General features: G+C 38.0%; 1 protein-coding gene across 1 annotated transcript in view; it reads right to left on the reverse strand.

Annotated features, from left to right (window-relative positions):
- The window catches only part of LOC150086046 (uncharacterized), a 195,246-nt gene that overhangs the window by 80,644 nt on the left and 99,446 nt on the right, over positions 1-15,156 (reverse strand). The window contains exon 4 of the mRNA XM_090374343.1: positions 8,872-9,282. Coding sequence (XP_090230469.1) covers positions 8,872-9,282 — 411 coding nt within the window. The remainder of the gene's footprint in view (positions 1-8,871; positions 9,283-15,156) is intronic.

Raw genomic sequence — 15,156 nt, forward strand, 5'->3', positions numbered from 1 at the left:
GACTACTTATGTATATATAGTTAAGTGGACAGGGATCCACAGCGCAACAAGTGTTTTACAGAAATTTAGAGACACATTCTGCATAATATCAATTATAAAATGGTAAAATACAGTTTAGGCCAAATAGAAACATCAGTTAATATATGAATTGCATTGCAATACATTTCAGGCACACCGGTAGATAATAATAACTTATGATTTATAACAGCAAAAAAAAAATAAATAAAAACAGCAAAGCAATGACTTTTATGCATGAACTAATAACTTTTCATTTCTGCACATCTATTATATTGCCCACTGATTCTCCTCCAACCAGCATATGGCAACAAACATAATACCCAGTGTTTCAACTGCAATATTATTATTATTATTATTATTATTGCTCATTATTTCTCCTCCCTGATTGGGGGTTCCACCCTGTGACGGGTTCTGGTACCAAGTACACAGGGTGGTTGTTGTTATGTCTGGTGTTACTGTTGGTCGAGCAACTCTCTAACTATCATATAGATGTTCAGGATTGAGACTTTCTGGAGTTCCTTGTTCACTGGGAGACCTATTGCTGCTAGGCTGTTATGTAGGGTCTTTGGCACCATACCTGTGGTTGACACGATGATCGGGATGGTTGTTACTTGTTGCATATGCCACATCACTTTGATCTCCTGTCTTAGGTTCGTGTACTTCCTGATTTTTTCCCCCATGGGTTTTCTGCAGGTTGCCAGTGTTGGGTACCGCTATGTCAATCAGATAGGTAGCCTTTTCCTTCTTGTCCACAAGGGTTATGTCTGGTCTGTTGTGTGGGATTGTCCTATCTGTTATTATGGTGTGGTCCCAGTACAGCTTGTGAGTTGGGGTCTCTAGTACTGCCTGGGGTTTGTAGTAGGGTAAACTTTCTTCGATCAACTGGTATTTCCTTGCTAGCTTCTGATGTATTATCCTGGCTACCTGGTCATGTCTATGAGTGTACTCAGTCTGGGTGATCACCTCGCATACAGCAGTGATGTTTTGGATTGTTTCTGAGGCCAGGTGACATCATCAACATGTGTCGTCGAACACTCCGGGGCTCCTTGGCAATGTATTTTCTATAGTTCCTGGTGTTGATTACCTGGTCTTGGATGCTCGTCATCCAAGACCAGGTAATCAACACCGACCTTTAGTCTCGGGGAAGAGCGTCCCACTCGTGAGTCATGCATTGGAAGTAATTTTATCTATGTGATCTTGATGGAGATCATTATAGTGTCTGCCATGGAGTGTCTTCCCTGCCCATCTTTCTAGCTTCGTTTCCTGGTTGGCGGGGGACTCCTCGCTTAGGTTGAGTGAGGCATACCGCTTGTCCATCTTCCTTATGGCCTGCTGGAGTGCTGCTGTGTGTTTCTGGAAGTAATCCTTCAGGTTAACTATCGCTATCTTCTGTTGTTCAATGAGGTCTATCAGGCCCCTTCATCCTTTTTGCTGAGCAATTGTCAGTCTCTCCATGGCAGATTTAGGGTGGTGTTGGCAGCTCTTGGTCATCATTGTCCTTTTCTTTCTCATGATATCCTCCAGCTCGGTGTTAGTCCAATTTATAACCCTGAAAGAGTACGTTAGCACTGGGACTGCATAGGTGTTTATGACTTTAACTGTGTTCCCTCCATTCAGCTTTGCTTTCAGCAGGCTTCTAAGTCTCTGATGGTATTTTTCGGTCAGGCAAGCCTTAATTTCCTTGTGCTGTAACTGCTGAGCCTGCATCATCCCCAAGTATTTGTAAGCCTTTCCCTCTGCCATGGCTTCAATCTCTTTACCAGTCTGCAACTGGTAGTTTCGGTTGACTAATTTTCCCTGGTGCAATCCTTGGGTGTTGCATTTGTCTAGACCAAATTCCATCCTAATATCATTGCTGAATTCTTCGGTGATCAGGAGTAGTTTCCGGAGGTGCTTCAGTTCCTGCATAGAGCTTGATGTCATTCATGTACATCAGGTGGGCGAGGGTTTACAGGTTCTTCCTTCCTTCTTTGATGTTATATCCATACTTGCTACTGTTGAGCATGGTGGATAGTGGGTTATTATTATTATTATAATCTATATGGTGCAAGGAAGCCTGAGGCTTATGCTGCACTAGTCAAAAAAAATTTCAGTTACCCTGGAGAGAGAGGTGGGGGGGTAGGTAAAAAGTACAAGGGAATCACCAAGAAAGAGAAGAATGATGGTATTCAGCTCAGGACCCTGGGTATGCCAAGCCCATACTCACTAGATGTGAGCCCCTGGGTTATAGTACATGGATAAGCCTACATGATATGTATAAAAAAAAAAATAATAACTGCCAAATTTCTATTCGTCCAAATTTAATTTGGGAAGCTCAACAAATCATTCTAAAAAAGCCAAATATAAAATTTCATGAAATTCTATCCACTGAAAGTCAAGATATTACATATAGACAGACAAAGAAATAATAATTGTCAGATTTCTATTGGTCTGATTTCAATGAAAATTTGGAATGGTTTGACAAATCTTTTTAACAGAGCCAAATATGAAATTTTATAAAAATTCATCCATTAGGAGTTGAGTTATTTCATGTGGACACGGACACACACACTAGGCACTTTATGCTATATGCTAAAGTGCCTAAAAAAAAGCAAATAACGGCTTTCATAAATGAAAACAAAAATCAAGGCTCACATCTGGTGAGTATGGGCTTGGCACACCCAGGGTCCTGAGCCAGATATCATCATTCTTCTCTTTCTTGGTGATTCCCTTCTACTTTTCTCTCTCTCTCTCTCTCTCTCTCTCTCTCTCTCTCAGGGTTACTCGGGAACTTTTTTTTTTCCCCTGGTGCAGCATAAGCCTCAGGCTTCCTTGCATCGTATGGATATTAATAATAATAATAGTAATAATAAAAATTCTTTAAAATATTTAGTTTCTCTTCTCCAGAGATCAAAATACTAACCATTTAAATGACTTACTAATATAACAGAGCTACACAAAACATTAAAAGTGTCCAGATACAAATAAGAAAATTCACATCTGTCCATTATGTTACGGTATTACTGGGAACCTTTTACTATTCATGAAAAGGTACCATGTAATACTGTATTCATTTTGTGGCCACCTTACTACATGAAAAGAACTACTGACACTGTGGATCTTTTAATTTTTCAGCAAAATTAATTTTGCTTCCCTGAGAGCTAGTGCCTGGATATATTCACTTCCAGTTTCTTTCAATTTCTTCCTTTAACACTAAGTTGGTATCTAATTTCTTTACACTCTCTGCACACACAAAGACAGCCTAGCACACACCTCTGTGACTGGATCATGTTCTGTTCCAGAAAGGTCTGCAAACATTTCACAAGTTGCAGATGTGACACTTGTTTCACAAGTTTAGGATGTGATGCATTGGAGGATCACTTTCTTTGGTTCTCCCCCAAGTCACAGAACTCCCTCTACTTTGTGCCTGTTACTTTGCTGCTTCAGTCTGGGGCATGATTTCCATTTAAAAACAATTTAATTGATTAACAATGAAAATTAATAAGATTATTAATTTTAACTGATTAATTGACACTACATTAAGCTAATAGATTCTTAAATGCAGTGGTATGCATTACACTATCTAGTTTTACGTTATACCTTATGTTATGAAGTTCAAGATATACATTACGCTATACTGATAACAATGTTAAATTACTTATATCCTTGCTAAAAAGTAAAAATTCCTTAGCTAAACACAAAAACTATATATGCCCAATAAGTGATTAGAACATTCAAGCTACTCATTTATCACAATTAAAACCCTACTATTCCTCCTTGCGCTACTCGTCATATGCTATGATATTCATGCCAAACCCTGATACAATAGCAGTACAAATAGCATGTTGTAACTTAAAAAATCACTAACTATATTTAAAAATAAGCTAAAGAACATGACTAAGACTATTTAACTTATATGTAAAACACAATTCAATGTTAATTAATCAAAAATATGGTAAAAAATTTACAAAAAACTTATCCAATTCCACGAGCACAAAATTCTGCATCCTGGCATTTATAACTCATACCCAACAGTTACTGAAGGAGCAAAAGTGTCCTTAGAGAAGCACAACAGTGCTGTATTATTTTCTCAAACTATTGAAACAGTACCCTGTTTCTTCAGTGCCAAAAGGTTTCTGATCTGTGAGCTTGAACATACCAGAACGATGTAGAACTCTCTGAACCAGCATTCTGTGATTGTTTTGGAAATAAACAAATTGCTATATACTGACTAGCTCTCTGGCTGGCAGCCTTTTTTACCAAAAGCATAACTCCATGCTGGTCTGTCTAAACAATTAAAAAATTTTATACTCCAAATCCACTGGCAAGCAACCTGTTGTAGCCCAAAATTGTATAATGGCATTCTTGTATTGTATGGATGCTATAAACATAAATTATTAGTATTAGTAATAGCCACATGACGCAAGGAAGCCTATGGCTTATGCTGCACCAGCCAAAAAAAAAATGATAATAATAAAATAAAATAACGAAAAATACATAAAATAAAATAATAAGAATAAAAACAAATTAATAATAAGAAAATTTTAAAATAAAAAAAAATAATAATGATAAAAATTAATAAGAGAAAAGGAAATGGACAATCTATGCATTTCCCTCCTCCCTTAGGTAATTATCCAGTTGACCTCTGAATTTCCCCAGACTGTCAGCCTCTACCACCCATGTAGGTAACTTATTCCAGTAATTTATAACTCACTGGCTAAAATAAAACTTCCTGCAGTCCAGTCTAAACAACTTGCCCTGTAACTTGAAATTATAGCCCCTAGTTTTAGAATCATTTATAACCATGAAAATTTTGTCCTTATTAATTTTTGCTTATATCTCTCAGAGTCTTAAACACCTAAATCAAGTCTCCTCTAAGGTGCCTAGTTTCCAAGCTCTGCAACCCACATATTCGAAGTCTTTCCACATATGGATGCCCTTTTGCCGAGCTCACCAGGCGAGTTACCCATCTTTGGACCCTTTCAGGAAGAACAACGTCTTTCTTTAGGTGCAGTCTCCATACTTGAACACAGTATTCCAAGTGTGGTCTAACAATGGCCTAATATTATGGGATTATGATGTCCTTATCTTTACTAGCGACTGTTTGAGAAATCCTCGATAGGACACCATGGGCCCTCCTTGCAACCAGTCTACAATGCTCAGAGAACTTAATATCTGACCATATCGTAATACCCAAGTCCCTTTCCTCCATTACCGGCTTTAGTTGTATAAGTGTATAAGTTATTTTGAGGTTACTGTTGCCTAGGTGCAATACCATGCACTTTGCTGGATTGAAGCATAGCTGCCATTTTTCTGACCATCTCTGAAATCTATCTAGGTCATTCTGAAGAAGCTCTGCTTGGCAGCAATCATTAACTACTCAACCAATCTTTACATCATCTGCAAATTTAAACATCAAACCCTCTATATCCCTTCACTGATGTCATTTATGAAAATCAAAAACAATGATCCTAGTACTGATCATTGGGGAACCCCACTTCTTACATCAACCCAATCTGAGGAATAATCATTTATCACAACCTTCTGCCCCCTGCCCCAAAGCTACCCTGCTATCCATCTAAGGATTTCCCTGTAATTCAAACCTGTTCCAGCTTATAAAGTAACTTCTCGTGTGGGACTGAGTCAAATGCTTTGCTGAAATCTAAATAAACAATGTTGAAGTTATTCCCTAAGTCCAGCTCTTGAGTGATCCTGTCAAAATAGCTAACCAGATTAGTTAAACATGATTTTCCCTTTACAAAACCATGCTAAGTATCCTTCAGAATTCCAGAAATCTAAGTGATCCTGAATTCCACCCTTGATCATAGTCTCCATTATTTTCCCTACTACTGAAGTTAGACTAACCGGCTGGTAATTTTCCACTTCACTCTTAGAACTGCCCTTATGTATTGGAGATACATTGGCACTTTTCCAATCCAACAGAATCTCTCCTGAATCCAGTGATGCTCTCATAATTAGCCTCAATGATTCAATGCACTCATTTGCCGCCTCCCTTAAGATTATTGGGTAAATGCTATCAACCCTAGGAGCCTTACTGGCCTGCAGGCACAAAAGTTTTTTCATTAAATAAATGCGTGAAATTTTAACATCATTAATTACATTTTTTCAACTTCACTCCCAGAATTTCTCATTGATGTGAAGGGTTTTACTTTTGTAAATATCGATGCAAAGTAATTGTTGAGTTCACCTGCAACTTCAGCTGGGGTATCTAATACTATCCCACGTCCATTACATAAGGGTCCGATCTAGATTGTCCTTCTCTTCTTTGCATTTATATATGTGAAGAATCCCTTATCCCCTCCTCTTTGCTCTCTTTGCCAGCGATTTTTAATAATCTGCCTTTGCCAGCCTAACCTTTTCAGTGTCATTATTACAGATTAATTTGTAGCTGCAAGTAATTTGGCAACTTCATTATTAATCCAACTTGGACTCCTCCTCATGGAGTATTTTTTAATAGTATATAAGCATTCAAAGCTTCGGTAATTAATGTTTTAAAGGTATACCATAATTCAATTGTATTTGCTCTCTGTAAGATATCTATCCAGTTAATAGAGGCCATGTAGCACCTTAAGGCATCGTAATTTCCTTTCCTGAAATTATAACCCATTCCTTTGCCTTTAACTACTGCTACCTCTCTCTTCATCATCCACCATAGAACTCCATAATCACTTCCTGCTACTGGTTCCTGTACTTTTTTTTTGTTATTTTGGGGTTTTTTTTTTTTTTTCCTTTTTTTTTTTTTTTTTTTTTTTTTTTTTTTTAGGAGCATTAGCAACTAAGGCCATATTGCCCCGGGATATGCAGTGGTCATTCCCTGACCTTTCCGCATCCTCCATATTTGGTGGTCACGGGCTCGAACCCTGGTCTAATCAAGAAGCATGTGCTATGCACTGCTGCTCCTGCCCATCTGGCTACGAAGCACTGTCTCCTGTACTGCCAGCCCTGTTATGTCATCTGGTTCATGGGTGATGATGAGGTCTAGAGTATTCTTTTCCCTAGTACTTTCCCTGACATGTTGATACAAATAACAATCATTTAGTTGATTTAAAAAATTGTCCCCCATGTGGAGTTTCCTTTCCATTTGCTCCAATCAATTAGAGGAAAATTGAAATCACCCATAATAAGACATTCATGCTTACTTGCCCATTCTATTTGCATGTAGAGACTCTCATCATAATCTTCACAATCACCTGAAATGCTTTTGCCCTCAGAAAATCTTGCTACTATGTTCTGTTGTGGTAACAAACAAATACTCTTGAGGTATGTGCAAGAGATTACTCCCACTCTCATTATACCTCTGCTTCTAACTATTTCACACCATACAGATTCTATACTAGCATGTGAAACATCTGAATCCGGAAAAGCTTTCGTCGTGTTCAAGCTACTTTTGATAAGAAGCATGACCCCACCACCCCGTCTATCTTCCCTGTCCTTCCTGAATACATTATACATACTGTACTGAAACTTATCATCCCCTATCTCGGGGCAGCACCACATTTCTGTAAGCTCTAACCAGCAGTTCGAATTCACTAATTTTATTGATGACACTTCTGACATTACTATATAAACAATTAAGACTTAGTGTTCTTGTATAGTTAACTACTCTGACACACCCCTTAAAGTTATTTAAGCTCATTTCTCTGGCATTTGCTACCCGCTCATTTGAAATGCTATTGTCCTCAGAAAATCTTGCTACTATGTTCTGTTGTGGTAACAAACAAATACTCTTGAGGTATGTGCAAGAGTTAATTTGACCAATACTATCAGATAAATGCATATCTATATTACCCTTGTCCCTCCCACAAACTAGCAGTTTCCCTGAAACCTTTAAAGTATCCTCAACAATACTGGAAAAAACTTTTGCACCACCTTTGTTTAAATGTATCCTGTCTCTACAAAATAGATTCCTTCTACCTACAAGTTCAGACCAAGCTGATAGAAATTTCCCCCCAAAAACCTTGCAGAGTCCTTCAAGTCTTGGGTTAATAAAGACACATATCGGTGTCTAATACACCATAATTTATGTTCTTGCACAGCATCATGCAGCTAATTACTTGCTTTCAAACACATCACATGATTAATTGATACCATGATCTATCCTGCTAATGGATATGTGGCATGGGATAATACAATATTATTAAATGCTGCATTACAAAGCTGTATTGTAGTTAGTTTCTGATGAATTTAAATACAGGTAGTCTATATATGATCGAACACTCCTTTTACAATTAACAAATCCAATTAACAGTGTACAATTATACATAACAAATAAGTGAATACATATTTTAGGAGAGCTATTCACAGATAGTTTTTAAAATAAACCAAAAAATATATACAGTGTACCTCCAGTAAACTTGCATTAAAGCACTTTCTGGCTAATCCTAAACATTATAAGTGATACACCTTTAATGGGGTATTTGTCATATTTTGTTAGATAACTGATGTTTCAGTTATTTTTAGCTGTATTTATAAAGCAATGGTTCATATGTAACTGAAAAACTGCACATGATGTACCATGTTTGCTTTTTTTTTTAGCATATTATATTATAAAGAATAAAATTTTTAAAAATTTTATTAAAATGAAAATAAATTTTTTTAGTATTATAAACATGATTAAATGTGGTATTAACATAATAATAATCATCATGCTTTCCTTCATGAAATTAATTAGTATTTTTTCAATCAAGAGGAAGAAGGGTTATATTTAGATTTATTCCTTTCTTGGGACCTTAAAAAAAAGCAATATAAGTGGGAAAGAATTTTAAATAGCAGTGCTATAAATATTAAAAGATGAATTTGTACCTCATAGGATGAATGGTACCTCATAGGATGAAATTATATCTGCAATCTTACCTCTGAAGTAACAGGCATTGGAATACGCAAATTTGACGAGGGAGACTGTGAACATGTTGAATTAAATGATTCATATTGAGTATAAGATGATTCTGGAGTGAAAAAAGATGAACTTTTCTCACTCACAAAAGAATTGGATGCAACTGGTGAAGATTGAGCTGAGGAAGTGTCAGTTGGACTTCGACTTTCTCTTTCTGGAATGTTGACATGAGGTGCATTAGTGAGGAGATCCACAGGAGCCAATACTGTATGACTCGGTGCAGAAAGCTCTTTCTGGTCAATAGAAGACAGAGGTTTAGAAGAACTAAACTGACTACTCTGCAAAGTTTCTTCAAAATCCAAAACTGCATCCCTCAGACCATCACTTGTAGAAAGTAAGTCTGGTGGAGGTGGACGAACTGGATGACTAACCTATATAAAAAAGATGCATATATAAACTTCCTATGGTATGAAATATGTATATTGATCTGAAAAAAATAGTATCATTGTATCAGTATATATGGAATTAAGACTGATATAATTTATATATTAAATAAATTTTTGCTCTATCTTAAAATCAGCAAGCATTCTTTATCCTTTTTAAAAATTTATTTATATAGTTTCTGTTAAATAAGCATAAAGAAAAAATTTTTTATAATTTGAGAAAACTTAATTTACTCTTTTGTTACATGCAAAATTTTTACTTTCAAATAATAAGTAATTTTATATCATCCATTTTAAATAATAAATAAAAAAAATAATGCTCGTTAATAATAAATAAGATGTGTTAACATAACCATCTAGCCAAGGAGGATGTCTTTGTGTGTGCTAGGTGCCTAGAGTGTCAAGAAATTAGGTACCAACTCAGCGTTCTGATGGGCGTCTAAGAGAGCTTGAGGTGTAGAGTAAATGCCCTTGAAGAAATTAATATGAGGTGCCCATAAAGCTCTCAGCTACCCAACTCAATGCCAGAGCTCACTCCTGCGAGCTATAGACCTGTTAGTTTAACTTCTGTTCCCGGAAAATTAATGGAGGCACTGGTTAAAGAAGCACTGCAGGATCATCTAGACAAGACTTCAGTTATAGCTCAGACACAGCATGGTTTTGTTAAGGGGAAGTCTTGCCTGACCAATTTGATTGGATACTATGATGCAGTCACAAAAGAACTGGATGCAGGGAATAACTTTGATATTATATACTTGGATCTTAGAAAGGCTTTTGATACTGTTACACATGGAAGACTGCTGCACAAATTGGAGCAGTGTGGCATTGGAGGCAAATTGCTACTATGGATAAAGGGGTGGTTGAGGGGGAGAAGACAGAGAGTGGTAATCAATGGACACTGCTCATCATGGACTAATGTTATTAGTGGAGTCCCTCAGGGTTCAGTATTGGGTCCATTATTGTTTTCTGTATTTATAAATGATATTGATGATGGTATATCAAGCTTAATGTCCAAGTTTGCAGACGATACGAAGGTTGGCAGGGTTGGCAGGGTTGTCAAGGACACTACTGACACTATGCTACTGCAACAGAATCTGGAAAGGTTGAGCAAATGGGCTGAGAGGTGACAAATGAAGTTTAACATTGACAAATGTAAAGTACTACATATGGGAAACAGCAACCCCAGAGCAACATATCTACTCTGTGGTACTACACTGACAGTGGTAGAGAATGAAAGGGACCTAGGCGTGGTTGTGCAGGCAGATATGAAGTTTTCTGAGCAGTGCAGATGGGCTGCAAGAGTAGCTCATGGTGTATTTTCGATGATATATAGGAATTTTTCTAGTAGGGATAAGGAGGTGATTATTCCCTTGTATAAAGCAATGGTCAGGCCACACCTAGAGTACTGTATACAGGTCTGGAGGTCTCATTTCAAGAAGGATGTAGAGATGTTGGAATGAGTACAGAGAAGGGCAACAAGATTAGTGAATGGAACAAAGGGGTGCTCTTACGAAGAAAGGCTTAAGTTTTGCAAATTACAGTGTCTGGAGACTAGGCACCAGCGAGGTGATCTGATAGAGATGTATAAAGCCTTGAATGGTTTGAGCACGCTCAATGCTGATGGGATTCTTCCTCTTGCTCAGAATAATCACCTGAGAGGGCATAAATTAAAATTGAGGAAAGACAGATGTAGGACAGACGTGAGGAAATTTGCCTTTAGCCAGCGGGTGGTTGGTTGGTGGAACAGACTTCCATCCCTTGTCGTGGAAGTTGATAGCCTAAATAAGTTTAAGGCTCAGCTGGACAGGTATTTCAAACGAACAGAGGGGTGAAGTGGAAGTGGTTATTTTTTTTTTTATTTTTTTTTATTTATTTATTATTTTTTTTTTTTTTTTGGCTGATGCTGCATAAGCTTGCTTTCTTGCATCAAATGCTTCTACTAATGCTAATGCTGTGCATCAGGATACACTGAGGCAATCTCCAAAACAAATTGTGCTGGTCCCACAGGAACTAGTTATTGTTGGTGACTATTGTCAGGGAGATGGGGAATATACTATGCAAGAAGGATAGGTGGAACAGGACCAAGGTATGTCTACAAATGTTGATGATGTTGTAGAGCAGATATCATCTTTTAAGGGTACAAAAGATGATATTGTTGTACACATTGGAACTAATGACATTAAGAGTAAGAGACTGCAGATTTACTCAACAAGTATAGGTCAATATTGAAAAAAAGTTTTGAGTTAGGATTGAACGTGAAAGTATCTGCAATTCTCACAGACATAACATGAGGGAGTATATGATGAGAGCCTTGTCAATCAATTCGGCCCTGGAGAGGTTGTGCAAGGTTCATGGATTAGAAGTTTTTCAGTGTGGGCTGTGCTTGTTGATAGGAGAGACTGCTTCTACAGGGTTGGGATACACTTAAATAGAAAGGGTGCAAGAATATTTGCTGATACTATTGAAGCAGTGTTAGGTGGGTCGGAAAACTGCTAGCTTGGGGAATACACAGACTAAAAGATTAACAGTGGCCACAGGCAGAGGCAAAAGTGATTCTATCATTGCTTCTTAGAATGAGCAGCAGCCTGGAAAGCAAGGTGCTGGAGATTTCCAGGACTGCTGGGAGTCATAGTGGAACAAGTAAATACATGGGCTGTGTTAGGGTAACTAAGAGTAGAAACAGGTGCATGTATACTTGCATGTAAACCAATGCTAGGAGTACAGTTAAAAATTTGATGAGTTTGAAGGGCTGGTCAAGACATTAAAGGCAGATATTGTTGGGATATCAGAGACATGGTGTCGCACAGATACAAGCAGTGCAGCATTGGAATTTGGGAAGTACAATGTTTACACCTTGACTTAACGATGCCACGTTATGTCAAGGATGGACAGAACAGAAAGGGAGGAGGGAGGTAAGTAGTTAGTTAAGAAACACAAAATCTAAGGAAGTGCATCCAGTTGATGTTGGTGGACAATGCAATGTTGAGTCCGTTTGGTGTGACATAGGCACTGGGAAAGGAAACATGAGAGTAGGTGTGTGTTATAGGCCTAATGAATCTGAGAGTATAATGAGCAATTCTGCAGAGAAATAGTTGGCCAGTAAATCAGAATGCCTTATAATGGAGGATTTTAACTTTCCAGATATTGACTAGAACTTGTGGATTGGTCACTCGCACACTAGCAAGACTTTTGTGGATTTATTGAATGGCTGTTTTCTACAGGAACATGTTCGAGGGCAACCAAAGGGAGTAATACTCTTGATCTGATTATCAGCACTGATTATTCATGCATTAAGAATCTGCAGATAAAGGAACTACTGGGTGACAGTGATCACAATGTACTGATGTGGGAATTACTTAAAGATGTAACTACCATCAAGGCTAAAAGGGAAGGGCTTTTGATTTCATAAAGGTGACTACAGGGGTCTCAGACAGTTTTTAAATCTTGAACGGTGGGATCAACTGATGATGTTACCAACATTGAATTCTAAATGGGAAGCCTTCAGGGACTTAATTTTGGAGACTACTAGGCTTTTCATTCCAACTAAGAAATACTGCTCAAGGTTTAGGCTTAAATGGATGTCAGATGAATTAATGAGGCTCGTGGCATAGAAGAAGAATGTATGGGATTCATATAAAGTATCAGGTGACACAGAAGCCTATGGCCAATATAAACTAGTCTGTAATCAAGTCACAAAGGAGGTTAGGCAGGCGAAGGCAGATTATGAGAAATCCTTGGCAAAGGAAGGTTAGTGTATAATCTTGCTACTCTACTCTGCCAGATAGTGACTGGAGGGAATCCGAGTAGTGTGTATGCGGGGAGCATTGTCGATGCCACATTATGTCAAGGATCTGGGTATATTCTTACCATGTGTACGCCATATCCAAAAATTTCATTACTTCATACAGCATGTCCCACCCACTTTTTCTTACCATTGAATACACCATGAATTGTCAAACTAATAGAGCAAGCTTATCTGCGAAAAGATCTAAACCTTCCAAGCACTTCCTAATTCATTTCACAAATATACGTGGTCTCAATTCTAATCTCAACCATGTCCATTTCCACTTGCAGTCTGCCAAACCCCATGTACTTTTTCTGACAGAATCTCAGTTATCGGTTGATTCAACTACTGCTCATCTTAGATGCCCAAATAATTCACTGTATGATTCCTTTCGCCTCAAAGGTGATACTTGTGCATATGTCCATTCTGATATTCCCTGTAAGAGACTTGGCTATTTGGAATCTCCTCTCTTTGATCTTCTCTGGCTTAAAATCTCTCTACTTCATTGTGTAAAATTCATCTGTTATCTCTACCATTCGCCCAACTCCACTAATCACTTGGAACTCTTTGACTTCCTCTCTTTGCAACTTGACTTTCTCCAGTCCAACTTTCCTATCAGTGAGGTAATTTTCCTTGGTGATTTTAATGTTCACAACTCCAGCTAGCTTCTATTTTCTAGTCACACCAAACCAGCTGGTCGAGATGCTGAGGCTTTTGCAATTACTAATGACCTTGCACAGATTATTATGATTATTATTAGCCACATGGCGCAAGGAAGCCTGAGGCTTATGCTGCACCAGCCAAAAAAAAAATTTTCTGAATTACCCCGAGAGAGAGAGACGTAGAAGGGAATCAACAAGAAAAAGAATGATGATATCCAGCTCAGGACCCTGGGTGTGCCAAGCTAATACTCAGCAGATGTAAGCCCCTGGGGTTGATATATATTAATACAAAGATGGAGGTTGCATAGCATCAGATTTAACAGATGCTGCAACACACAAACCAAACATTACAGCATGTAGTGCACAGTCCCGGCTTCTCTAGTGGAAAACCCATCATAATCAGTCCTTAAAACATTGAAAAGCTTTGTGACAGAGTGACATAAAATGCCATATATAGACCATAATCACATTACCCATATGTATCCTATGTAGCATGCTATAATCATGTTACATAATTTTTCCAATAAGCTAGCAGTGTTTGGGCCTGGAGAATGTTATTTACCAGAGTTTGTCATCCCAACTGTGAAGTTTGGCAGAAGTGCAGTCACTTCTGTGTCAGGTTTTTCTCATGATTTGAACTTGAACCATTGGATCTGTGAATACCATGCATATGCATACAGTGACATTTTGAACAAGTCTGATGGTCCTACACTGTGGTAGCAATATGAAAAGGACCCTTTTCTTTTTCAGTATTATAATGCACTACGTCATAATACACAGCCTGCGTGGTTTAAAGGCATGTGCATGTAAAAGCTTCATTGGCTTAACCAGAGCGCTGACCCTAACCCCACTGAACACCTTTGGGATGAATTGAAATATCAGCTTCTGGGGTTTGCTTACTTCCTTTGCTGCCTCCTTTAATATAACTGGATAGACTCCATCCACCCTGGGTGCCTCCACAATTTCTCCCCCACTTTCCTCTCAGTTATTACAAAATCATCTAGCTCACCACCAGAGTTTACTTCACCTCTGGCATTCCCTTCCTGAATAACTCCTCATGTGTGAATGTAGATGCAAAATACTTGTTTAGTTTGTTAGCCACCTGAGCAGGATCCTCAACTGTTGAACCATCAATATCCAGTGGACCAATCTGATTCATCCCTTTCCTTCTCGAGTTTACATAGGTAAAGAACTCTTTTCTGTTTTTCTTTGATTCCTTTGCCAAGGATTTCTCATAATCTGCCTTTGCCTGCCTAATCTCCTTTGTGACTTGGTTACAGACCAGCTTATATCTATCATAGGCTTCCATGTCACCCATTAATTTATTTGTATCCCATGCATTTTTCTTCTCTGTCATTATGTCTCATTAGTTCATCTGACATCCATTTAGGCCTAAACCTTGAACAATAAGTCTTA

The sequence above is a fragment of the Mastigoproctus giganteus genome, chromosome 5 (genome assembly GCF_048544385.1).
Source record: "Mastigoproctus giganteus isolate SK-2022 chromosome 5, ASM4854438v1, whole genome shotgun sequence".
Lineage (NCBI taxonomy): Eukaryota > Metazoa > Arthropoda > Arachnida > Uropygi > Thelyphonidae > Mastigoproctus > Mastigoproctus giganteus.